We start from the raw sequence: 27,155 nt of genomic DNA on the forward strand, positions 1-27,155 counted from the left end.
CACACAGGTGAGCTTTACTGAGTGGACAGTCAGAGAGAGTACGTAGGTAATGCATGGCAAATTATCTGTTGCTCAATTTAGTCTTGTTTAATGCAACTGCAGAAACTTATAGTATCCCCAGCATCTTAAAACAACACTTGAATGAATTATTTCCACATGTGATTTGACCCAGGGCTAGTTGAGGTTATAAAACACAGATTTCTTAACATTACAGCAAACCCACAATGGAAGGCCATGTTGGCACCTGCTTTAGGAGTCAAAAGAGCATAATCCAACCCCCAAATGCTTCATTATATTCTGCTAAATGGACAGTTTCCCCCAAAATTAAATGTTCTAAAATGACGAACCCGATAGAAAAAAGAAAAAAGTGAGATTTTAGGACTGCTTGTATCGACTGTTTAAAACCAAATAAACACATAACTGCATGAGGAGCTTTCTTGGGCTCAACATGAATGTAAATGTAAGGGGTGCTTTTAGGAAACAATAATAAAAAAAAAAAGACACCAAAAACCTTAAAATAAAACCTTGAAGTCATTTTCAGTGGAATATCTCATTCACTTTGTCTTCATGTGATGTTTGAGTATTTTTTTTGTCAACTGAGAGGACACAGACATGTTTTCATTGATACTTACTAACCTTATACACTGTTACTGGCTGTTTTTCCAAATCAGACAAATTCCTCTTTTTTTTCTCCACATCTAGGACATACCATGAGGTAGACTCACTCGATTTGACTCAATCTAAATTTGGCCATAAAAATTTTTCAACGACATATTTTGGCATTACATTAAAAAAATGTATAATCCGTAAAAAATATATGTTCTTTGACATCCATGACTAAGCCCTAACGATTTGACCGACCAAACATTAAAATGTTAATCTTAATGTTTGACAACGTAAATATGAGACTATGTAGTAGGCTTGGCCTATTTCTTGTTGACACTGACTTAGACAAATTTACAAGAAAATAAGTTTGTTCAATAACCTGATCGTGTGAATACGACATGGTTTGGACAGTCTGTAATTATGGGTGTTGGCTAGGAGCACATTGGTTAGCAAAGTTAAGGTATTTTTTTCACTTTCAAGGCAATTCAAAGCAATACCAAACTATTTCCATGTTTGGTAGTTACACCAACTTTTGAAAATATGCTCAGAATTGCAGCTTTGAGCTAATATCTTGACCTGAAAGCAGATCAACTCCAGCTGCTGCCAGTACAGTTGAGCTTTTTAGACATTTGTGGGTAAATTACAGACAGCTACTGGAGTCCTGTGAAGGTCATTAAAGAGAAAGACTGTTTTTCAGCTCCCAAACTCACTAGATGGAAATTCAATATGCTGTCTAAATGTCTTACAGGATTCAAATCTATTAACATATGTTTCCTGGTGCAAAACAACAATCATATGGGCATTTTACACAAGTATAAGTAGTTTTCTCACAGTGAATACAAGCTCTCCGCACTTAAATAGACTGTGCTTGTATTAGTCACTTCACCATGGAGTGAAATAGCATAAAGGGACATTGGTGTGATTCTGGAGGAGGGCATTGAGTTTGAGATTGTGACATAATTGGCTTCCTGGGAAATTAAAATAATTCAAATTCTACTGTACACAAAGGTACTACGAGGTCAAAGAGGAACAGGGGGCAATCTTTTCTTTAATTTAAATCAGTCCAGTTGCATGGTGTCACGTACCATTTACAACCAACTTTATAATATTCAGCGATGAGTCCATACTGAGCTGAAATATTGCAATCCATTTAGAAATTTCTCATGTAGTCTATTGCTAACCCTACCAAGACAATACTGTACTCGATCCTGCTTATTAAATGGACGATAGCTTAGTTGACTATATATTAAAATTTTCATCTTGTTTTGTGTAACACTGCTTCATGGTGTAGTGTTGCATCACTGTTAAGAGTTTGAATAGATATAGTGAGGTGTAAAAACAGTAACAGTAAATCATCAGATGGCAGCAGAAGTATTTTTAGGGTGTGTATCATCAGAAATCAGGTTGTGCACTGCGCCTCTCATGATATTTAGTTTCCTTTAACCAGAGATATCACTGTTGCCATAATAGTAGTCACTTTTATATCAAGAGTATATTATATTAATGATATCGAGGGTCACTAATTGATCTGGTGAAGTCACTAAATGCTGCATACGTATAGAAGTTCATTAACTTTGAAAGATTTTGCTTTTGTTTCTACTGGATATAATCTGTATTTTCTTTATTATAAATCTCAAAGCTGGTTGTTTCTGTTATAAGATTATAGGTCGATATCTGTAGAGAAAATGAATGAGAAAATGGGCCTCTTGAAAATTCAAACCCAAAACGTTTCAGCTCTGTAAGATTTTAGCGTTAGCGATAGCATTTCAGTTGGGTTCAGCTAAAAACTAGTGTTCACGTCCTCCGAAGCAACCTGTGTCACAGCTTGTAAAGGCTGGTAGTGTACTGCCACATGTAGACTCTCTACACACCACACAGTGCACATCTACATGCATGTAGTGTGATCTCTCATACAGACGCCGGCCTTTAAAAAGTCACACAAATAGAGGCTGAGGTCCAAACGGAAAACTTTTACACAGAAATAAAAATCTATAAACAAGCTGAGGATAAGTCCCGCTTCAGCTAGCTTCAGTCTGACTAGCACTAGTTGCTAAATTTGTTTCTTTCATGGTTCTTTCAGAGAAAGTTGATACATGATAAGTTTTCTGTCTATATTTTGAGCTAAATTAATATCTATTAGTGTGTTGTTATGACTGTGTTTAAAGTTGAATACTCAGTACAGTAGTAGATAGTTTCTTAAACAGCGGCTTGTTTGAGCTTCTTAGAGAAATGGAATCAATCAAAAATGTGACCACATGCTATCTGGAAAGATCTTTTTTCATTCATAAATTGTTTTATCACTTTTAGAAGACGGGAGGTGTTTTTCTATTTAAATGGTGTCAGATCAATCATTGTGGAGTAAGCAAATTATGGCTAATGATTAATATATATCAGATGTATCGAATACATTTAAATGATTTTTCTTTCTGTGTAAATTCAGCTTGCTTTTTTTAATATATGTTGGCGTCAAACAGTCACTACCGTCACTTGTTAAAGGCCAGATCTGTACACGATGCACTCGTATGTGCATATTCTACGTCTACACACACATACATACACACACACACTGTGCATACACACAAGGTCATATATTATAATGACATCACATTTGTTTATCAAATACCTTTTTCTCTGTGCAAATTTTAACACCAGTGGTTCAATAAAAAAAAAAAAAAAGATAAAACCAAAAAAACAAACAAAAAACGGCTTTTGATTAGGACAATATTAAAAATAATAAAAAAAGATGATTTCAAAACAGGAAAAACAAACTCAAAAGGAACTCATAACGTCCGCTGCCCTGACGACAGTTTCTACGGTGCAAACGAGCAGGAAGTTACGATGGTGACGCATGCAGAATGAAAATGACCAATCAGTGCTGCTTCCTGTGTTTGCTCAGTCCAATCCTGAGCTCCAGATCGTTATTAGGTTTATATCGGATTACTAAAGCTGTCCACCTGAGGAGACTGCCGGGGTCTTTGCTTCCTGACCCTTCCTTGTCACATGATCAGAGAACTAGGAAGTGAATTTATGCCCCTAACCCCACCCCGCCCCCCCTCCCTTCACTTCACCATGCCCGTCTGTCTCTGTTCGTCTCCACAGTTGTACAGAGCAACTCTACACACACCTATCTACACGACCAGTCTTTTTAGTGTTCGTCTCTGTCAAAAAAATACTACATTTATATTTACAACAATTAAATAGAGGTCAATTAAGCACTTGTGTGGTGTGGTGACGGGGTATCAGAATTCAATGCTAGCAGAGGTGGCGAAGCTTTTTAGTCTGTTTTCTCTTTTTTATCCTTTTTTTTTTTCTTTTTTTTCTTAAAACACGTAAAACAGGAAAGCCATCCTGGTTGTTAAAGTTACATCATGCCACAATAAATAAAGGTGTAGTTTTTTGTTGTTTTTTTTTAAAAAAAAGGAAGGAAAGGAAGGAGGAGACAGATGAAAGAACAAAGAACAAGAGGAGGGAAGGTTTTTTTGTGCAAGATGGCTCTTCTGTGAAGCTCTAGCGCTAGTAGCAGTAGCAGTAGTAGTAGTAGTATGTGTAGAACTAGTAGTAGAAGTAGTGTTGAAGTCAAACTTCTGTGCTGGATGCGATTTTTCCCAGTATGCATTATGCAGGGGGAAGGTGGGTGGTATTCAAGAGGGATTCTAGGTTGAAGTCGCTCTTTAACAGTGCAGAGAAGAGATCAGACTTTCAGACTATTTCTACCCAAATTCAACCATTACGAGCAGAATCTTAGTCTCGGACCAGCTTTTCTTTTAAGCCCCCCGCCTTTGTCAGAAACTGGTCAACAACCCCTCTGCCGTTCTACAACACGCTTAACTGACACACATGTAACACTGCGGCACATTTTCAATAAACTGGAAATCCACATCTGCACCCACGAAACTGCTCGTCTCCCAGTCACACTTGCGGACAGGCCCGGGTGAGAAAGTGGAGGTTTGGGTGGGTTAGCGGTTATGGTTGTGTGGGGGGAGGGGGTGTGAGTGTGTCTCCCGGGTTGCTCACTCCCTCATTTGCATTAGTGGTAGGCTGTTTAGAGAGTGTGTTCACTTGTGTGTGTACGTGTGTGTGTCTCAGTAGCTGTTTTCATGGCCTGCCAGGATGTAGAGGTTGCTGTGGGCTGTTGGGTTGTCTGTAGGCCGGCTCTCAAGCACCACCACCCTGTAATACAAACACACACAGGCAAAAGACACACGCACACACGCATGCACGCACACACACACACACACACACACAATCATGTTTAGTTTCAAGGAAAGGAAGCAAAACATTAAATCAGTCTTAATTTTGCTTATAAATCCCAGAAAAATGAACAGCCCAGCCTGCTTCAGCAAATTATAATACAATATAATACAAATCTGAGCAATCTATAGAATGAAGACATAGTAAAGACCCAGGATTTATTGGAGCATTTTGTATAGACAGCCAGCAACCCACACAGGATATGGTCAAAGCCTATAAAATCCCTGTTATTTGTATATTAAAAAAAGGCAGCAGAGGGAGATGATTTGACACTAAGCCCTTCACAAAGTATACTCCCTGAGGAAAAATGTGAAAAAGCTGTTAATTTTGTTTCGAAGGCTCACACACATTCACACATCATAAATCAGCGAGATTACGCTGTTGAGTAATAAGAAGGCAGAAACCAAAATGATTCCAAGTAGCTCCTTAGCAGCTCAAAACTATTAGATTTTGTGCAAGTTTTGCCAATTCCAGACAAAAAATGCACAGAAATGACTTATACAGATAATATTGGTATTTATGCTCTCATTACTCAACAGGTAAAATCTCAAAAGATGATGGTATATTTTTTCAGACACACACACACACACACACACTCTCTCCCTCTCATACAGCCTTCATGTTCCCGATCAATAAATAGAGAATTCCGATAGAAAGAGGCAGAGTTTGGTGCCGGTTGTGGCCAGCGAGTGTACCTGGGCATAGCGAGGTCTCGGTCGTTTGGATCTCTACAGTCAGCATTTCTTCAGTGATAAGACATCAAAGAGGACGTTAACAAAGACCTAACTGTGTGTGTGTGTGTGTGTGTGTGTGTGTGTGTGTGTGTGTGTGTATGATGTGTATAAAGTGAGGAGCAGATGATGAGTTGGTGTGTATTTCTGTTCTCACCTGTCCGATCCCAGTAGTCTGAAGATGCGTGTATTGTCGGAGATCTCCTGGGTGATCTGAAGAATATAAGAGGAAAGAGAAAAACAGAATCATTAAGTAATGATCAGAGCCGGGTGAGTTTAGACAGCATGCTAAAAGCCAACAGAACTAAAAGAGAATATAATTCTTCTTCTAAATGGGGATGGGGATTATTTTTTAGATGTATTTGAGATTCATATGTCCATAGTGTGAATAAAAGTGTTTGAAATCAGATTTTGTGCAAAACACCCAACAAACCATTGAGGATCTTATTTTCACAAGACTAGATGTCAATTGCAATGTTGGTCAACTATTATCACATTAAAATGGTGATCAAGTATCAGCCCTAAAAAGCCGGATTGGGGCACCCCTACTCATAATATCACCCTATTTACTTTAGTTTAGCAGGTATGAAAAACCTACCCACACTTATGCTCCAGTAATCTTTGTACATTATGGGAATTCAGCAGCTACAACAATGGTAATAAAAATCCTATTGTAGTCTGAGATTTATTAATTAACATCCTGCCAAAATACCAGGAAGTGACCTTTATTACACTACGGCTGTCAACCGTAGTTCCCTCTTTTCTCTTATACAATACACAGAGTATCAGTCTCACCTCGTTGGTCTTGAAACTCCTTCCCTGCATACCGTGTCTCCAGAAGGCCAGCACGCTGTCTTGGAGACAAACTGCAGAAACAGGGATTAAACATAACAAGGATTATGATTTACAGATAAGCCTGTAATGGATAAATCCACTGTTCAATTCACGTTGCATTAACTCTAAGAAATGTCCCTCATTCTTTTATTTCATGAGGTTTGGCCTGGAGCCACATTTTCTCCTTTTTATGTTTTTATGATTGAAAATATAGCAATGTGGCTCATTTTTTCTTTACCTATGGATTCGATCTGGAAGTTGAAGGTGAGCTCAGCTGACAACTTCCTGCTGGATTTCAATCTGCCTTGAAGGTTCACTATCTTTATACACCCTGAGAGGGAGCGAGAGAGGAGGATTGGGAAAAGAAAAAGGAAGCAGCGTGATTAAAAGTCTGTTAAATCCATTGCAAAAGCTTCTGCAGTCTGACTTAAAAGTAGTTGCAGCTGCCTTGTGCAAAAGCAGGGAAGTGCAAATATCTGTGTGTGTGTTACTCACTGTCGAGGCAGACTAGGATAGTATCTCTCTCTAGCTGCGTGACGTGGATCACACACGTTTGTGGTGTGTCTGCAGAGAGAAAGATGAAGACCAGAGATTTATTTTGGGCTTGATACTGTGCACAACATCTGAAACATCCCTGCATGTTTTCCATTAGGATCAAATTAAGTTTCTTAAGTTTAACACAGAAGAAGTCGTCACTCTGTTCTCACCTGCTTCTGTGAACCAGGAGGAGGTAGAGTTGGGGTTGACGGTACCGAACCTGACCACCTGGTTGAGCTCAGTTCCTTTACTGACCGCCACACAGATCAGAGGGTAAGTCTGCTCCGGGACCACCAACATCTCAAAGACCTCCAATGGACATGGCAACGGGAAGTCGATGTTCTGTTGGGGAAGAAGCAGAAGGTGAGAAAGGGCTGCTATCATAGAACATACTGACATCTTTTAAAAGACAGGACAAAATAAAACATGAGGAGGAAAGCAAAAGTCACACTGACCTTGATGAGCATGAACTTCTGCATGGACTCCACCCACTCCAACAGCATGACACTGGACTGGAAGGCTCCACATAGGTACTTATGGCCTGTGTACGGGTTTCGCACTGCATGGAAACAACAGCGTGTATCAGTATCGTGGGAACACTTAACTGTGATTTTACACACTTATAACTTTCAATAATTACTGATGAGACTAGTCTTAAAACTGACATGACATGTTTTCTGTGGGATATTACAAGGTTTAAAATCAAAATAACATTGTGCCCCTTCTTCTGAGATCATCATTCTGCTGACTCACCTACGCAGCACTTTTGGCACCCTTTAGTGTCTGGAATTTTATTGGACACAGCAAACTTCCTATAAAGAGACAAACAAGGAAATCCATGTCACCCAAAAAAGCTCTTGTTTTCAAGTCTTGTTACACAGATTATTAAAATATGGATCTAAATTGTAAAATGTTTTGCTTTCTAATCACTAAAAGAAAGATAAGAATGATTAGTATTCAGCAGACCAAATGACTTTAGTAACAGGAAATATATTTTTTGTACCGACTGATAGGGTTAGACTTTCTATTTGGAGAGTTACCTGGGAATCATCTTATCAGGCAGTTTGTGTGTGGGAATGGCTACTGGTAACTTCTGTAACTGTCTGGCCTGTTCGAACAGACCACTCAGATTATGAGAGTACAGCTGGGAGGCTTTTCCTGAAATAGAAAAGAAAAGATTTATTAAAAAAAAAAAAGTTATTGATGCTGATCTAGGCTGCAAGAAGAAAGAAGCACCAAAAATAATGGTCTATATAATTGAGACAAACGTGTTATAGCTCACCAGATATGGAAAGAAGACAATTGTTCATGACGTACAGCCAGGTGCACCGTCGAGGGAAGAGCTGCACACATGTACAACAAAGTAGAGAGAGAAAAATGAGTCATCAAATTAATATTATGTTTGAATTAAATGTATGTATGACTTATTATTATAATTAAAATAATTCATCCCAAAAAATAAGCACCTTACAATTCACGGAAAGCACCATTATTTAGGAGTTACAAACACTTGGAATAAAAGATGCAAAATCAAATATAAAGAAAGTGGAAGATTTTCATACAATATAATTATTAATAGTGTATTATAATGCGTGATCAACATTTCTCACCTGCTCCATTGATGTCTCATGTAGCTCATTAAGGTTTAGTGTGTATATTCCCTCTTCAGCTCCAAATATCAAATACTGGTCTGAAATACACACACACACAAACACAACTATTTTACCACATATTAAAGAAAAGCAACAGCTCACATTACTGGAAATATACTCCTGCTGTGAAGGTGATTTGATCCAGTAATTACTAACAACATATTCATCACCCTTTATCTTGTTAGCTGTTCATTACCTCTGGTGTCAGGGTTGATCCAGGAAGTGGCGCAGTGGATCTTCAGAGGGCAGCCGTTGAACACCTTGGAGAAACACGCACCCATCTGCAAATGGGAGGAAGAGGTGAATAAATGCACTGGACAGATGATTTGGCAAGCATCTCTGTGGATTATGATGGTGGAACTGGTTAAAAGTTTGACATCCTTTAAGTGTGTTTTTACTCAAAAGAATTAAATGTGATGAGATCAAAACTTGTCCTGCAGGGTTGTTAAAGCAATTTTAAAGCAAACAGTTTGTTGTCCATATTTGATTTATTTTCGCTGGAGACTCAGCTACACATCTTTTTTTATTGTGTAATAAAACAAGAATTTTCTAACAGAGTAGAAAAGGAGACTGTTACTTACATGGACTTTGGGTGTTGGTGGGAGGCCATTGCTGATAGGCTTCTAAGACAGATACAAAGCCTGGAGTAAGTATTGGATTATGGACAATCATGATAAAACTCTATATGGGAATCTAAAAAAAAACTATAACAAAAACAAGCAATTCGATCAAGAAGGTAATATTAACAGTGATGGTACACTTTCAAGGGCAGACTCCTTGTTTTTCTTATAGCAGCCAACAGCAGTGGTTTGGAAATGTAAAGGTGACAAAATGAGGACATGTACCTTTAAAAAAGAGATAATGATTTAGTTTTAGTTTTTGTCATTGCAAAACATCTACTGTGTGCCCAAATCCCTCCCCTCTCCCCCAATTGATCAATAGGAGTCTGTAGTGCAGCAACGAGGACGTGATCCCTCACTGGTTTCTAACCCACACATTACTGCACACCATATGGGAGGTCATGAATTCCCCCCCCCTCTATGCGACATCAGTATGTGTATTATTAATAATTTTATTAATGCCGTCATTAAAAGCAAACCAATTTCAAACTGGAAAAACTCTCGTCCAGGAGGTGACTGCTGCGGAGCCATGTCTGCTTACCGGCACGTCCTTCTTGTCTTTCCGTATGGGGACACTAGGTGGCATGGTGGACTGTCTCTCTGCTGGACTGTCCCTCTCTCCATTGTGTGAAGAGTTCAGCCCATTGCCTATGACAACAGATACAAAACTCAATGTGTGTTCGAGTCGACGGAGGAACTGATGGGGAGAGAGTGTGTGTGTGTTTGTTTGTAAGGGACAGAGAGAGAGAGAGAGAGAGAGAGAGAGTGAGTGTGTGTGTGTAGCTGTGTGTTGTGAGAAAGAAAGCGGGTGAAAAAGTAGAGCAAGTGAAACAGAAAAAAAGGCCGCAGACACACTGTATGACATTTTCTCGTACACACTGTTGGTTTCAATGAGCAGAATCTAAAACCCGCAGGACTGAAGACACAGAGGAGAGTTGAACGTAAACAGTAACAAACTACCAGGAGCAAGGAGGGAGGGAGGGAGGGAAGGAGGGAGGAGGCTAGCAAGAAGAACACAGAGGATCAAATATAGTCATGATCGAAGGAAGCTGGGAATGCACCACATACAGTACAATTGGCCAATTTTTAGTAATAGCTGGTAGGATTGTCTACTAACAGTACTGGTGAGTAATCGACGCTGTGCAAACACTCTAAATAGTAAAATAATATTGTTGTTTTTTTTTACAGTAACTAAGCTCTGTGGCTATGTTTAGAAATATTTCCTGTCATAACCGAGAGAAAAACATCCTCACACACATATATGCATTCACACAGTGTAACCCTGTGTAACCCCCTCCTCTGCAGAGGGGCTTAATGAACCAGTGATTCCAGCATGACTGTATATTTTGTTCTACTTGTTGTTTTCCATCCAATTAAAAAAGGGTGACGCTGATTTATTCTTTTTTTTCTTACACTATAATTAACCATATTTTCCAATCTGTTTTTCATATATCTGTGATTCAACTCATCTCCTTCGATTTCAATACTAGCGGTGGCCAAAGGAAAACTATTACCGTGAAGCCATCTGAGTTTCCAAGCACAGCATCTTATAAACACTCCCACCACAGCCGCCACCACCACCACCACCACCACCAACCCCACCGCCCCCACAGAGAAACTGATGTCAACCAACAGCCATCTTGTCAGGAGCTGCGTTACCTCAATTAATCTAGTGAGTGTAAAGATAAACTAAACTAACAGATAGACTGCTGCTTATATTATAGTCCTGAGATTCAATTCAAGGTGGATTTAACACAATTACAGCTTCGGTAAAGCTAAAAAAAAGAAGTAATGGAAGTACTCTTAAGCATTCTTAAAGTGCTGAAAGTTACCTTGAGTGATGTAAACAGGAGAGAAATTAGACACATTTCGGAAATATTGCAGTCACACTGGAATAGTTTTTTTCTTTTTGCTGAATGCATTTCTTCAGAGTTACACTTATGAAGGTGAAATTAAAACTTAAAGCACTGGCTCAATAATAAATGCTATTGTTTGAGTTCCTTGATGCAGGGTTTACTTGTGTTTTCTTCCTGTTCAATAAAGGTTTAGTTAAGATGCTAAATGTGTAAAGCTGCACACTGGAACAAGAAATACCAATTTTACTAAAAGTGAATTAATTAAATGAGAAGAATTTGAGTTTAAGATGCATCTAAAAATCAGCCAGGACGATGTTTTCTCCTCTTCCTTCTTCCTCCTAGGAAGTGAGGGGGAGTGGTAGCAGCAGGCGACTAAGCTTTTGATTGATTGGGTTAAACAACCAATCACACTTCACAAAAAAAAAAAAAAGACAAACAATCATATTAGGCGGGAGCTGATGGATGAAAAGAAATAAAAAAGCATAAAAAAATATCAAAGAAGCACTATTATTAATGAACTAATGGAACAAATAAATCAGACTACGAGACTGACTAATGGGAGACCACACAACCGATCGAAGGGGATGACAGGGTCTGCGGACACTATCAATCTACCAATTGGCTGCTCTTACTCTCTTCCTCCTCTTTTTCCTGCTCCTCTTTCACCTCCTTCAGCACCTCCCACGCCTCCTCCAGCTCCTCCTCTGTGTGAGGCGTGTGGAGCCACTCCCAGAAATGTCTAAAGCTCCCATCATCCTCTGGGGCAGAGTTTTCGACGTCCGTGCACTTCAAGCTCTCGTTACCTAGGCTGCTGCGGCGGTGGGGCGGCAGCTTCGGGGGCGGGGGCCGCGGGGGGACATTGGAGGCGGGCTTGGCGGGGCTCGGCGTCTCCGGTACTGGACAGCGTTTGATGGTCCCTCCCCCTCCGCCGTCGTCCTCGCTGTGTGATTGGCTATCGTCGTGTTTTAGCTGTTGCTGCGGCTGGGACGAGCAGATGGACTTGGGCTGGAGGGAAATACAAATGAGGACAAAGAGTGAGCTCATATTTCAAATTCAGGGGAGTAAAATGTAACAGAATGTGATTATCTGTGTTTTATGGCATTAGTTGTTCATACCTTGGGAGGAAGGGGGGGTGGGACCTTTGGTCTCATGATAGTGCTCGATTTACTGAAGAACGAGAACACAAAAGAACTGAGACTTTGCTCGATAATGCACTCATAAAATAGACAAAACTGCAATTTATTACAAAAATGAGCCACAATGCAACATGTCAGCACTAAATCTGTGGTTTAACTTGCCATTTAAAAGCTATATTTTGCTTTAATCTCAAAAGGATAGATTCTCTTAATATCACATCTCCTCTCTCAGTTCTCAGTAGCCTTAATTATTCTAAAACTACTTTCACCTACAGAGGTTTACATGTGTTATTATCCATTTCTTTGGTGAATTAACTGGATCACATCAAGGCAAAGAAGTGCAATGACACTTAAACCTTACAATTTCAAAACCTAATCTTTGAAATCTTAATTGAGACATGAAAACATACTTTATGAAGTGATCTTAAATAGAAACTTGTAAATGACAAGTATAACCACAGCCTGACACTAAGTGAGACAGATGTGGGAGAACTGCTTAAAAAGGTGATTCACTACATACAAAGTGAGACTGCCACACTAAAGATCAGATGGAGCATGTGTAAAGTCTTTGAGAAGTATAGTGCTGATACTGACAAATGGAGAAATGTGAATGTAGCCATTGTTGCTTCAAGTACTCCGCGCATTTCATGGAGCTCCAACACTTTAAATTCAACATAATATTCAATCAGATGTATTTGCTTTTCTCGTTTGATTCAAGAGAACCAACATTTTGAAGCTTTTAAGCACCCTCTTTTAATACCTTAAAAAAATGATAATCTCCAGCAGACCAGCTACTACATTCACAGAGACTTTATCCATTCTGCCTTCTGGAGCTACGTTGTTAATGACTAACGAGGAACAAATCTGAACACAGAAATCTAACTGGACAGAGGCTGGAAACTAATCACAATGAACACGAATACTGGAAGGAACACCGATAAAAGAAATGAGTCACAGTGATTCAGCTGAATGGTGATCAAAAGCAATGCGGTTTAACCTTTCTATATAAACTTTGTCAGTAAAGAACCGACGCAGTAAAAAAAGGTAGATCAGTAACTGACACAGTTTACATAGTCAAGGCTGGGACAGTAAAGCGCTACACTGTGTTTGATGCAGCGCCGCACCTCTGAGCTTAAAGGACACAAAACACTGTATTGGAAATGAAACATGGTGTGGGGGGTGGCAAATGGTATAAAAGGTTGCTGAGAATAGATTGTTTTTGAAGTTTTGAAGTTGAAGTTTTGAAGCATCTGAAAAGAAAGCTGTAATGATATTTAAGAAGTATTTTTGGGCATTTCAGGCCTTTATTGTAGACAATGGAGAGATGTTGGCTATAAGGGAGGGGGAAATATAACAAACATACCCAGCTGGACATGAAACAGGAATGTTTCAGTTTGTGGTTCACATCTTAACACCCTGGCCATGGGATCGCCCTTGGTAACCATTTTTAACCCTTTTTATATTTACTGATCCTCAACATATGATTTATGTAGCTGAAGAAAGTAAATCATTTTCTAGTTTGGGATTTATCAAGAGTAAAACACAGCAACCTTTTTTATGACTAAGAGAGACAGCATTTACATTTTTTTTGCAATTACTGTTTTTATAACAGTGCTGTATAGCAGTGTAGCTAGCAAGAATGGTTAGCTTTTGCTAAAAGCAAATAGACTTCAGGTTGATTTTAATGTATCAATCATTTTTGCTGTAAGTTCTGGATGTGCCTATCAGCAAAAACCATGAAGCATAAATAACTTCGGCCTTTTCTGACTTCAGTGGAAAAATATCTGTCCAGAGAGAATATTCTGGTCCACCGCAGACATTTGGCTTTTACACAACAAGGGACGAGGCTGAACGCCAAATGTACAGTTTTATAGAGGCAGCAGAAGACAGAAAGCAGCATGAGTGCGCACGCACACATGCACACACACACACACACACACACACACACACACACAGGCACTCACACACACGCACACACAGAGCAAGGAGGCACACAGAAGGCGGTGCGAGTCCACAATAAAACAAGACATCAGCAAAGACGATGTCAAGGTCATGAGGATGAGTTATCTGAGCTCTAACACTGCACCCAGACTTTTTTTAAGTTTTTGCCTGACTCAACCTCCTCTATTTTTTAAACTTTCATTCTGTCTTTTTTGGAAGTAAAATCTAAAAAAAAAGTTTAAAAACCCCTCTCTCTATTAACAGCCTCCAGGTGAGTTTTTAGGGTTAGGGGTTACTGTTAGTAGCTATTAAACTTCACACGAGACAGAAATGACAGCATGGAAAACACACACAGGCTGTAAACACACACGCAAACACAGGTGGCATATGTGGTGTGATGGCGGGGGTGTGCTGCATTGAGATGCGTGGATGAAACTGTGGTAATAAAAAAAAACAAAAAAAAAAACAGGAAGCCTCCCTCCTTGCACTAATCCTCATCTTTTCTCCTTCCCTCTCTTTGGGAGGAGGGAGGGAGCGGTGGATGACGGCGCAGATGAGGACACAAGGAGGGAGAGGCTTCTAGTTCTAAGACTGGGAGACAACTTACTGAGTGTGAGTTTCATCATCATCTGCACCATCATCATCCTCATCCTCATCATCCCCTAAGTGTGCCACATGGCCCCTGGGAGAGGAGGTGAAGATAGGAGGGGGAGGAGGAGGAGGGTTTGGGGAGGAAAGTAGAAGGGACGAAGAGAATAGAAATAGATGGATTGAGGTAGGGAGGGTAAAGGAGATTAAGGGAGGAAGGGAGCAAGCAAAGGAGATAGGAGATGACAACAGGAGGAGGAAGAGGAGGACAAGGTGGTGAAAGAGGATGGAGGGAGAGGGGAAAGGGGAGGGAGATCTGAGTGAAGCTTCATCCACAGACTACCTCTAACCCTTCATCTTATGACACATATGGATACATCTGAAAGGAACACATCAACCATCATTTCCTACAGACTCGAACAACTGCAGGAAATTCTACCACAATTTGCTACCGATTCCTTCCACAAGCAGACACAACTGTGCTGTTTAATCCTCTACAGTCCTTACAGATCTACACACACCTCAGCAGTAAACTCCCCATTCTGTCGATTCATAGAAACATAACTAAAGTTCAAAACTGCTGAGAGAACCAAGTGTTTATTTAAAACTGGCTGATATTAAATATATTAAAGATATTACACTTTTTTGGTGATAATTTTAATGGTTCAAGCAAACTCATTCTCACCACTCTGTTCTAAATTTCTCTTTTTTTCATCATCATCTTTTCTACTGTCAATTAAACTCGACACTTCATGCACATGTTTCACAGTGAAAATTTACCAAGAAGGGCATAGGTGAAGCCCTTGGGGTCACTGTGAAGGCTTTTAAATGTGAAATATCTGTGCAGGAAGTGATGAATATATATATGTATAAATATGTATATTAAAAACTCTATTTTCTATTTAAAAAATAGAGAAACTCAGGTGGATTGGCGAGCGTGACACTACTCTTTTGTACTGATGGGATTCATGGTAATGTTCAATATATTGAATTTACCTTAAAAGGTCATTACAGGTCATTACAGGTCATTTTGCTCCTTCTCAAAGTTTTTATTGGCAACTGGCCTTTTCTTTATTTGTGGAAGCTATGCCCTGACTACTTTTTGAATCGGAGCCATTATTTAAACATAAATAATGGCATTTATTTGAGAATTTACAGTAATAACAAAGCCTGTAATGTATATCTGGGCAAATTATATAACATGTATCCCATCCAACTAGAACTTTTCATCTCATGCCACTTACAGGATTTTTTCTTGTATTAAGATAAATAAGTTAGACAAACCTGTTGTCACAGGATAGGAAACTAGAAAGTCATGGACAGTTAACTACCAGACTCCAATCTAAGTAGGAGTTTTGTCTTTGTTGGGAATAACAGAGAGGCTCAGTTTATGACTTTAGAATAAATGACTACTTTTCAGGTGTCTGTTGTTGGAGGGTACTCCATCTCAGACATACAGGTCTGTGGACCACCGACTGACTCCCCAACCATTTTTAATACAGGAGTACACCTGGAACAACCTCAACCACTGAAATAAGATCAGTGTTGTTTCTCCACTACTGTAGGGACCTGAACAGCCTTGCAGAATATAATGCTTTTAATCTAACTTTTATCCATCTGTTTATTTGCATGGAATCAAACACATTCCCAAATATAGCAACTAGATAAATACAAGGGAGTGTTTATAGGACAACTTACTACCTACTGTTTATATAGTAAAAACTTCATTACTATGTAGACCAAAGAATTCAGTGAAACACATTTTTGGTATGATTGTCTCATAGAAAACAACACAGCACAAGAACGCTGATCATCATAATCTTTTGGGTAAATAAGGAGGATTTCTCCAAAGACTTGCCAGTATAATTACTAAAGACAACCATTTCAGCTTTGGCTAAAATACTGCAGACACGTGCATGTGGGTGAGTGAGTGTACGCACACACGAGTGTGTTTGAGTGTGTGTGTGTGTGTGTGTGTGTGTGTGTGTGTAAGCCATGCTCTGCGGAAGCTCCTATGAAGCACAGCCTTTTCCTGATGACATTAAAGCGTGAAGCAGGCCGCAGAGGGAAAATAAAAACCCAGAAGAATCCAAAATGCTGACAGCCGGAGCAGCCTGAAGTCATTACATCAGCGTTAGTTGCGTGTGATTGGCCTAATTAGTCCTGCAGTTAACAATGATTGGCTGATGGGTGGGCATGGTTAGAACACCGGCAAATTAAGAGTCCCAAGGTGAATCAGTCTGACTCACCTTTGATGTAGCTCCTCCTCCACAGATTTGAGAAGACTCCTGTTTGTTGAACAAGAGAAGAGTATAAATGAGATACTGAATTTGAATATATTCTACATGCTGGAGAAATCTTCTTAGTTCTTGCCAGACTACGGTGGGTCATTTCACTGGCCTGATCTGAACTCGAGCTTTTTGCTTGCAAAGCAAACTTGTAAGTAGAAAGCTTGCACAAACACACCGTTTATAGAATATCCTCAAGTTGCAAATATGAATAAATCCTCAAACCTACAGTAGAAAAACTCTCCCTGACTCACTTTATAATTCTCTCTTTGTCCACAACCTCCCTAAATCTAGACAGCTAATAAAAAAAGGTTGGAGAAATAAAAAAGAAAGAAATAACAAAAAGTGAAGGAAAGACTTACTTGTTTCCTCCCAGTAGACTTGGTGAATCATGCCCATACTCCAACTGCAAGTCCTACAAGACAGACAAATTACATTACAACTGTGGCATAATACATCATAAGTGGCTCATTTAAAAAAAGGTGCTATGTGTTTGATTTCCCCAGGGATATAAGCAGGACAGAAGATCTTGGCAAGGCGCCACAATAAACCACAATGAAATAGTGACTACGACTGAAAATCTGTTTGAATGCCAAGTTGCTGAAGGAGCTGCTAGTGCAACAGCAGTGGTGATAGTTATAGCGGCATGCTGGAAATATTAATACCCCCATAAAAACACCATTTTCACAATACATTTAAATCATTACCACATACACACAAGATGTACAGTGAGCATATGCCTAAAACTCTAGGCATACAGACTTGGCTTTTGCTGAGTTCACATTGTGGCCTCGAAATTGTGGCAATCATAAGAAGTTAGCCACAACAGCAAATTCCCTCGTGTCTTAAAACTATTTTTAATAAAGATCCTGAGAAATTACAGGTTTGCTGAAACAATAATTTGCAATTCTGGGAACTGAATAGCCAAAAAAATGCTATTTTTGTCAGCTCCAAAAGTTTAAAGCACTTTATCATGACAACAAGAGCAGGTGGACAAATAAAGATACCAGCACTCAACCTGCTCAGACTTAAACTGGTTTTAAACCACTCGCCCCTAACCTTTTTTGGCTCATGAAGCAGAAAATGAAGACACATCTACTTTAGGAGCCATTATCACAGCTCATGGAGTCTGTATGGACTTGAATTGTGTGCAGGAGTCAATTTTTCTTTCCAGATTTGTTTCATTCTGGGTCCCGAAGAGGAGAAAATATCCAGTGTTTCACAAGGAAAACAGCAACAATAAGATAAAAGCCAAAAAAAAGTTTATTATTTATTCCTGTAATTGTCTTCTGATCCTTATCCATATTTATCTCAGGTTGGGAAATCACTGTTTTAGACTATTAAAGCAATGAATCATTAAACAAGTGGTGCCAAGTTAGGTGGCACTGATAGACATTAGTGCCGAAACAGATAAAAACCATCATGTAAAGCCACAACGTGAATGCAGCATTGTGTCAGGAAAATACCCAAGATAATGACATAATGTATCAAGAGTGCAGAGAGAAACAGACATAACAAACATACTGCAAAGGCAAAGGAAAAAAAAACACAGGCATTACACACACACACACACACACACACATACACACACGAAAAAAAAGGCCTCATTTGCTTTGATCATCTAAAGTATGTAAGAGGTTAGAGGACATTTAAGCAGCAGTGGACAGTAGAGAGACACGTTCTGTAGAAAGAAATATCAGAAATACCTCTAACAAATATCAGGTACTAGATAGGAAAATTAAATGATTGAGTATATGTTTATAAATAATGATGTAATATAATCTACAATCCTGTGTATCTTGGCTACATGTCCTTGAGCAAGGCACTGCATCACTAACAGCTGATGAACACTGATAACACTGATTCTGACTGTAGTTTTGTGTGTCTGGGATTTTTAATACTTACAATTTGATTTTTTATTAAATGTAATGTTTGTGTGAATGTGTGCGACTGTATCTGAAAACAACAAAAAAACGACCACAACAACATCACTAAGGACTCTTATCACCATGACAACTACAACACCAGTTAGTGAGGCAAAAGCCAAGGCTGGAAAAAAAAAAAAGAAGAAGAACAAAATGAACAGTAACAGATGGATGGACCAGAATAGATGGAACAAAAACTGTGAAAATAAACAAAAATACATGTTGGACATCGAGCAGCCAAAAAGAATCAGAACTTTGAGAAAGGAAGGAAAAAAAAAAAAGACAGCAAGGGCTCGGAAAGCAAAAGAGCCAAAAGAAGGAAAAGGACCTGGCCTTCAGAAACATATTAAGAATGAAAGAGAAATGTGGAGAGAGTAAGATGGAGGTATAAGAAAGGTTAGAAAAATTAATCTAAAGAAAGAAAAAAGCTGATGTAGGTTGGACGGAGGGAGAGTCTATAAGAGAGAGAGAGAGAGACAGATAGAAAGAGTACTACCAGATTAGATCTCGCGGTATAGTAGAGCTCCTCAACACAGTCCAGATAGGGCTCAGATTCACGCTGGTCAGCAAGACAGAGCGAGAGAGACCTCAGTTAATACATTAACCTGGACGATGGAGGGACGGGTGGGGGAGGAGGAATGGGGACACGGATGCAAGAGAGAGGATGATGTATGAAAAATGGATTAAGGCCAAAATGAGCTTTGGAGTCCATGGATCAGCAGGAGAGAGAGAGAGGGGGAGAGAGAGAGAGAGAGAGAGAGGGAGAGGGAGAGAGAGAGAGAGAGAGAGAGAGAGAGAGAGAGAGAGAGAGAGAGAGAGAGAGAGAGAGAGAGAGAGAGAGACAGAGAGAGAGAGAGAGAGAGAGGTTGGAATATTAATCTGAAGAGAAGAGAGGATGTATGGTGGGATGGAGGGAACAATGGATGGATCCAAAAATAACCTGGGGTAGATGTGGATTTAAAAATTAACAGTAGAGACATTAATAGATGACGTTTATATATCATTAGCATAAAATACTTTATCTTGCTTTGTGTAGCCTGGGACTTGTAGACAATGGCGTTCCCTTAAAGTCCCCCTCCAGTCAAAAACATTTTTCTTAATGTCAGCTGACTGTGATGCTTAAGTTTGACACTGGAAATCTGTTATTAATGAATTAATGAATGAATCTGCAGAGTAAGGAAAGTTTCTCTATATAGTATACCTATGACGAGCATGATTTATGACATCATGACTCGTTGGGAAGCCTTGTGTGGAAATACTGAACTATTTTGTGGAAAACCTGTATCAGGCACAAATTATTATTCAAAGCTGAGTATGTCTGAAAACGTGTCTGGAGGGGATATTTAAATTAAGAGCAAATGTCACCTTTAATTGAGGTTCGCTAGACTTGCTATGAGTGTGTTTGTTTATTGTTTAGCATTACGTAAGCGGTTAAATAGGCTGAAAGTTATTCCAGCCATTGATTTTGTGCACCATTTGCATCCTCTTTTAGGTGAAAAGGTCACTAGATGCTGCTGCAAATCTTTATGGCAACAGTAATGATGTTATTAATAATCTAATACAGTATTAATGTGGTAATGATTTATTGATGCTAAAATGCTACACATAGCGCTGTCGTTCTGAATGGGATGGACGCTGGGGGAGCTCAGAACCACATCAGTCAGCAGCTCAGAGGGAGACCGCATTTTATTACATGACTTTGAACGAGAGGGTCGAAACTGAAGGACAAAGGGATGAATGTACAGTAGATGAGTGACGCAAAAAAAGATCTACACTGGTGATCGTGTTTCACCACCACCACCACCACCACCACCACCACCACATTGATGGATAAATAGATGGGGGAGGAGAGGGAGGTGAGGATCTGATTTGATTTTAGAATGGATTTTTCTCAGTGGACTTGAAGGGGAAGAGGAACACAAAACGGAAAAAGTGCAAGTGCAAGGACAGAACAGAACAGAAGAAGTGGGTGAGTGAGGAAGGGGACTTTGAACAAGAGGCTGTGATTGTACATGAACCCTGCACCATCCAATTTGTTCACTAGCAACCACTTCTTTCAGCTGCTTCAAAAATTACAGGCAAGAGAAAAAATAAAAAATATATAAATCACCTTTAGTTCTTATATCACCATACCAAGAATTTACAGCTACAGATAAACCTACAGTTTTTTTGTTTTTTTTTTACTGAAATGCAAACACTAACAAAAAGAGATAGAGCATCAATCCATCAGTTTTTATCTAGCCTGCCGAAGGACTTCAGTGAGCGCGACCTGGTAGTGTTTGTTATCTTGCACGTTGGGAATTGGAGCTAACAAAGCTGTACTGTATGTTCATGTTAGTAGATTAGGTTAGATATTACAGCTAGAAACTCTAGTTGGCTGTGTTTCAGTTTTGTTGTGTCCACATCGTAACTTCTGAGTGACTGTCAGTTGGTGCCACTGCCATGCTGATAATAACATTTGGATAACATCCATTCATTATTCTGCTTATACAAGTCTACATCGCCATGCAAGGCCGCTAAGCAAGGCAGTTAAGCCACAACTTCCAGCTTTCCCGGTGGGATACTAAGGTATCCAGACAAGTTCAGACATGTTATCCTTCCAGCATGCCCCAGGGACGCCAACCACTTGGATATATCTGGAATATCTCTGTGGAGAGGTATCTGAGGGGCATCCTGATTATAAATCAAAACAACATCAAGTCCTTTTAATCCAAAAGAAAAGCAGTTTCACTCCAAGCTGCTTCTACCATTCCAAGCTCCTCAACCTGTCTCTAAAGAAGAGCCGAGACACGGTGCAACGAAAAAAACTCATTCTGTCTGCTTCTATCTGCAATCTCAACGCTTACATGCACTGACTAAACCTGGAAGAGAGATCAGGTTGTGGCCAAAAAAATAAATGAATAAATGAACACACATTAACTTGCTTGTAAAGTCCTCATTTGAATGCAGCTGGTCAGAAATCTGATTTCTTCTCTACCCACTAAAAGATTCTTAAAGCATGACTGACATAAACTTGTTTTTTTGGGGCTGAAATAGATCAGTACATTCCTATTTAAAATGCCTGAGTGCCAGAGTGAACTATGTGGATGGGCTTATTGTTTGGTTCAACACAGATTGATAAGAATGTGGATTGGTTTGGGTGCTTCCTGTGATTAGGTGAGGATCGGCCATGCTGGTATTGGTGAAGTGACAACCACACAAACATAATTGCACCCACCCACACATATACAAATATATCCGACAGATAATAACTCACCGGTTCATGATGGGGTTCTGTCTCCTTTCTCAACGGAGGATCAAACTTCACCTGACCAACTGAGAAAGTTCAAAAAAAGTGACAGAAAAAGAGGGAACAACATGAGATGAAAAAGGAGGATGTGTGAATTTAGACTTCCTTGGAGTTTTCTGACCATAAAACCCAAACTGAAAACTTTGATTTGTTCCTTTTGACCTCGAGTATGAACTCACAGTTAATCTCTGACAACGTCTTTCCTTCCCTGGTGCTCCTGCTGGTGGAACGAATGCGGTGAGGAACAGAGACCGGAGACTATCAGGAAAGAGAGACAAACACACACACATAGTTAAATAGCTGTTCAAACAATATACACAGTGTGGCAGTTTACAGGGTACTTGAGAAGATTACAATAGGTTTAAAAAAAACAATCCTTCTGCTATTTCCTGTGGGTGGGATTTGATGACACAGCAAAACAGCCAGCCGCACTCGGCAACCAAACAACCAAAACATAGCAACACAGTCAACGAAAAGCTCAAACTTTGCCTAGCAACAATACTAATGATTCATCTTTCTTGAGGAGAATTATCCTCTCTCTATATATATCTATACATGTCATACAGCACCTTGATCATTTCTGAAATACAGGTGAGGTGACCCTTGTAAGGTTTTCTTTGATGACAAAGGTTATGTATTGTTTCATCGCCGTTATGTCAGTGTTTGTGCAAATTATAATGGATTAATTTATGAATAATCAAACTTTACTCTGCTTTATGTCTTTGTGAATCATCAATCTTCAAATTTAAACAAGTTGAAGGACATTACTCCTGCTTTTATGTTCTAGCAGAACAGCTAAAAACACAGCAATATGCAAACCATGCTCGTAAAATGCTGGATAAAAAACAAACCAAGATCAATCAACACACAGAAAACGCATTTATCAAAGCCACATTTGTAGCTCAGATCCACTAATTTGATTTGTCCATTTAAAATCACGCCTTTTAAGTGTAATGAAGTCCATTCTGATAGCACACAATTCATTGGTTAGTAACTGCAACTGCAAAGGAAGATGAAGATGGCTTCCAAAACGGACATGTTTGAGACCTTTTCATAATGCATCCTGTATCCTGAGTTTCCAAAGAAAGATTTCCTCTAACCAGCGATAGGTAAAACAATCCAAAACTATTATTAACTGCTTGAGGGGGGCCTGCTGTATTACTTCAAATGTTTTCCTGAACCTCAACCCCCTTAAAATTGAGATTATGGCCACAAATACCTGGATGTGGTTTAGATGCATTATTCAAAAGGACTGTGATAATGTCACACTTTGGTAGGCATCTTTATGAACTAAAGTATTTCTTCATCGACCAGCTGCTGCCGCCACAGAACTGGAATGAACATCTCATTGATCTGCTGTTATCCAAGATGGCAATGATGTTGTCAGGGAAGCGAGTATTTTTGTAAATGACTGGTCAGTGTGCGTCTCATGAAGCTGTAATATTCACTGCAACTTGAAATTAAATACTTATTACTTGCAGAGAGTTAGATGAAAAGATTAATACCACTGTGAGTTAGCCAGCAGCCAGTTAGCTCAGCTTACCATAAAGTCTGGAAACAGAGGAAAAAAGCTAACCTAGCTCTGAAAATGAACAATATCTGCACGTAACCTGTTGTAAAACCCTAATTTGTCACTATTAGGACATGTTTTTTTGCACATATTAAACAAATGAGATATAAAATGTGAATTAGTGATCTTTACAGGTGCTAGTAGACAGATTTTGTTAACTTTGGACAAAACCAGGCAAGCTGGCTCCTTCCAATTCCAGTCAATACTGTAAGATAAGCTAACCAGATGCTGGCTATAGCTTCATATTTACTGTATAGACATGCAAAAGATATCAATCTTCTCATTTAACTCTCAGCAACAAAACATTTAAGGGTATGTTTCTAAATGCTGAACATTACCTGTAAATAAACAAACATTGGTTATAATTAATTTAGGAACAAACTCAAATTATCTGCACTTGTGTAACTTTCAGCCAACCTCAGTCAGTCCGATGTTTCAAAACTGACAATGTTACCTAATTATTGAAAGTGGAAAGTAAAATCTTGTAACTGTAATTATATGATTATATGAAAATATGAGCACTAGTTCATTTTATGGTTTTGGGTAGACATGCCAACAGAAAAGTATAACATTAAATACAAACTTTCACTGGCATGTTAAACTAATTATGCAACTGCCATGGTAATCCATCAACCGTCTGAAACGCACATGCCAATGCCAGTTTCCATGACAACACCAGTACACACTGAATTGAATGGATATCCACTTTTCTATTCATTCAGTTCTGTGGTCCTCATCCCGGTCAAAAACCAGACCGACAGTATGGTTGTGTTAGAATGACATCACTGCAGACACCGCAGCCCCAGACTGGTACCTTCCTGCGGGCCGCAAAACGGGGTGCACGTCGAGCACCGGGGCTTATGGGTAGGAAATGACCCCTGTACTTAAACTGGGGAGGAGGTAGAGGATGGAGAATGGAAAGAAGAAGAAGAAGAAGAAGAAGAAGACACGAGAATAAGAGAAATAGGGGGGAAGAAGGAGAGGAGAAAGGTAAAGAGAAAGAAGAAGTGCTACAAGGAGAAAGAGGAAAGAAGAAGATGATATGCGGAAGAGTAGAAGAGTGAAACAAATGGAGGAAAAAAAAAAGGTGACAGAAGAATAAAAGCGTAGAGAGAAAAGAGGGAGAAAGGGAAGAACAAAAGAGCAGAAAGATGAGTCACGTGTGCCAGGGAAAGGAGAAACTAAGGCTGAGAAGAGAAGGGGTGATCGCTGGTGGATGGAGAAGGAATTTCATGGACGAGGAACAAATGAGGAGACAGAGGGGAAAACAATTTGAAAGGAAGAAAAAGAAGCAAAATCCAGCATAAAGATGATCACTACTATGTTGACCTGCTTGACCAACTTGACGACACTTCTGTTCCAAAAGTAAAAAAAAAACCTGAGAAGGTCAAAGGTTACCTCTGGTTCGGGGTCGTCGTCATCAAAGTCGTTGAAGGTGCTGTGGTCAGGGTTATTAGCTTTGTCCAGCAGCTCTATTGCCAGCGTCCTGCTGAGAGGCTGGGACACAAAGGGGTGCTGCAACGACAGGAAGGAGACGCAGCAAATCAAAAAGATGCCTTAAAATAGCTCAAATAACTTCAAACTGTTCCTTTATACAGATTATTAAAAACAACTCAAAGCATGCTAGGAGCTAGGACGAATATTTAGTGCTTGACAAATAACTAAAGTGACTGCTTATCAGAGCTGTCAAATAAGCTGCAGCGGCTCGGCCATTAATCGATGACTAATTGTTGTGGCACTACAATGAATGAATGTAACAGCTGACACATAATGATTAAATATGTTTACAGAGCAACGAGTTGAGTTTATGCCTGGCTGCAATTAGTTTAGTCAATGTAACACACAGTGTATATTTTACCACCAGAAGCATCATCTGGTATAAATGACAACTCATAATTTAGCTTTTTTTTTTTTTTTTAACGAATTGTTAAGAACGGAATGCAGAAAATTGGGCAGGTTATCAAATAAATGTCTCGGCCTATTCAAAGGGGAATTCAAGATTTAGCGGATGTTTAGTTAGATAGCCAAATTTGATAAGATTTAATGATCTAATGTTTTATAATTAATGATAATAATAATAATAATAATAATACTAGGTGAGATTTATATAGCGCCTTTCACAAACCCAAGGATGCTTAATTGAATGTGTAATTATAGATATCATGTTTTTGTAAACTTTACAGGCATACAGACGGCATAGTAAGGACTTTTGTGGCACTGGTCTTATCTGAAATGTACAGTATAGCTAGCGTGGGTCACACTACAACAAAACTATTCTTTTAGTGTTAGAAGCATTTTGTAACTGTCTCTCACCTGCAGCAGCTTCTCAGCTGTGGGCCTCTTCTTTGGGTTCTTGGTCAGAGCTAGTTTGACAAAATGGTGAAAGTTGTTCGTCCTAACATCCAGGAGAGAGAGAGGGGAAGACACAGAGGGAAAGAAAATGGTTAAACTTTCAGCCTTATGATGAGTTCAGTGCAGATTTTATACAGCTTGGCACCGAGTCTAAATGTATCTTAATATCTGAAGATACTGGTCACTTACCATTTAAGCTTATCTTTCAACTTGGGAGGCTGGAAATTACTCTTAGTCATTAAGAACAGAGCCCTGTGGGGGGGAGAGAGATATTACGATTAAAGGACACAATGTACGTCATTGTGAGAGTCTCACAGCATGTAATCCTAATAATAAGTCAATACAGAGGTGCTATCACTTTAGCACCCTGGTCTCACTACATCTGTTGGAAATGTTTTACAAATTGGAAGCTTTGCCCACCAAGGTGCAGTCTAAAGTAAAAGGGCAGTAGCAATGTCTGTAGTATTTGGACTTGCATTTATGTAAATTACCTTTTGAGACATCAGTGTTACAGTGCTAAAAACATTCATTCACTCTGCTCCACTAAAAATGTGCAGTAATAATCACATTTATTTTACCTCATGGGGTGCAGGTCAAACATAGGTGGCTGCAGTTCAGCCAGCTCTATTGCAGTAATACCCACAGCCCAGATATCACACAGCTGGTTGTAACCTCCTTTCCTCTCCACTGCTGCTACCTCTGGAGCCATCCTATGGAGAGTAAGAGATAGAGATAGATAGAGATAGAGATAGAGATAGAGATAGAGATAGAGATAGAGATAGAGAGATAGAGAGAGAGAGAGAGAGAGAGAGAGAGAGAGAGAGAAGCAGGGCATGCGAAGGAAAGAATGAGAGTAAAATGTGTGCTCATTTTTACAAAGTTAATAGGTTAATTGAACAGCCACACAAGTAGTTTTTTTGAATTTTAAACAATGTTTCCCTCAAGCAGAGCAAAGAGTTCCCACCATGCATAACTCTAT

The 27,155-nt window shown here is 39.4% G+C and overlaps 1 protein-coding gene across 11 annotated transcripts in view; it reads right to left on the reverse strand.

Annotated features, from left to right (window-relative positions):
* Positions 1-531: 531 nt before the first annotated feature.
* LOC128372449 (mitogen-activated protein kinase kinase kinase kinase 3-like) overlaps positions 532-27,155 on the reverse strand; it is a 45,276-nt gene continuing 18,652 nt past the window's right edge. Inside the window, exons 9-35 of one of the 11 annotated variants that reach the window (XM_053332508.1) lie at positions 26,755-26,886; positions 26,366-26,428; positions 26,138-26,219; positions 25,223-25,339; positions 22,434-22,512; positions 22,222-22,280; positions 19,462-19,524; positions 17,403-17,455; positions 17,002-17,040; positions 14,772-14,846; positions 12,203-12,254; positions 11,720-12,092; positions 9,773-9,879; positions 9,193-9,234; positions 8,808-8,892; positions 8,570-8,649; positions 8,242-8,302; positions 8,000-8,117; positions 7,713-7,771; positions 7,415-7,518; positions 7,130-7,301; positions 6,918-6,986; positions 6,661-6,753; positions 6,384-6,454; positions 5,746-5,801; positions 5,553-5,600; positions 532-4,776 (exon numbers count right to left, since the gene is read on the reverse strand). In XM_053332508.1, coding sequence (XP_053188483.1) covers positions 4,689-4,776; positions 5,553-5,600; positions 5,746-5,801; positions 6,384-6,454; positions 6,661-6,753; positions 6,918-6,986; positions 7,130-7,301; positions 7,415-7,518; positions 7,713-7,771; positions 8,000-8,117; positions 8,242-8,302; positions 8,570-8,649; positions 8,808-8,892; positions 9,193-9,234; positions 9,773-9,879; positions 11,720-12,092; positions 12,203-12,254; positions 14,772-14,846; positions 17,002-17,040; positions 17,403-17,455; positions 19,462-19,524; positions 22,222-22,280; positions 22,434-22,512; positions 25,223-25,339; positions 26,138-26,219; positions 26,366-26,428; positions 26,755-26,886 — 2,440 coding nt within the window. In that variant the 3' untranslated portion in view covers positions 532-4,688. Of the gene's footprint in view, positions 4,777-5,279; positions 5,601-5,745; positions 5,802-6,383; positions 6,455-6,660; positions 6,754-6,917; positions 6,987-7,129; positions 7,302-7,414; positions 7,519-7,712; positions 7,772-7,999; positions 8,118-8,241; positions 8,303-8,569; positions 8,650-8,807; positions 8,893-9,192; positions 9,235-9,772; positions 9,880-11,719; positions 12,093-12,202; positions 12,255-14,771; positions 14,847-17,001; positions 17,041-17,402; positions 17,456-19,461; positions 19,525-22,221; positions 22,281-22,433; positions 22,513-25,222; positions 25,340-26,137; positions 26,220-26,365; positions 26,429-26,754; positions 26,887-27,155 lie in introns of those variants that run through there. The other 10 variants (XM_053332517.1, XM_053332513.1, XM_053332516.1 and 7 more) reach the window with 10 other exon arrangements.

The sequence above is a fragment of the Scomber japonicus genome, chromosome 14, assembly GCF_027409825.1.
Source record: "Scomber japonicus isolate fScoJap1 chromosome 14, fScoJap1.pri, whole genome shotgun sequence".
Taxonomy (NCBI): domain Eukaryota; kingdom Metazoa; phylum Chordata; class Actinopteri; order Scombriformes; family Scombridae; genus Scomber; species Scomber japonicus.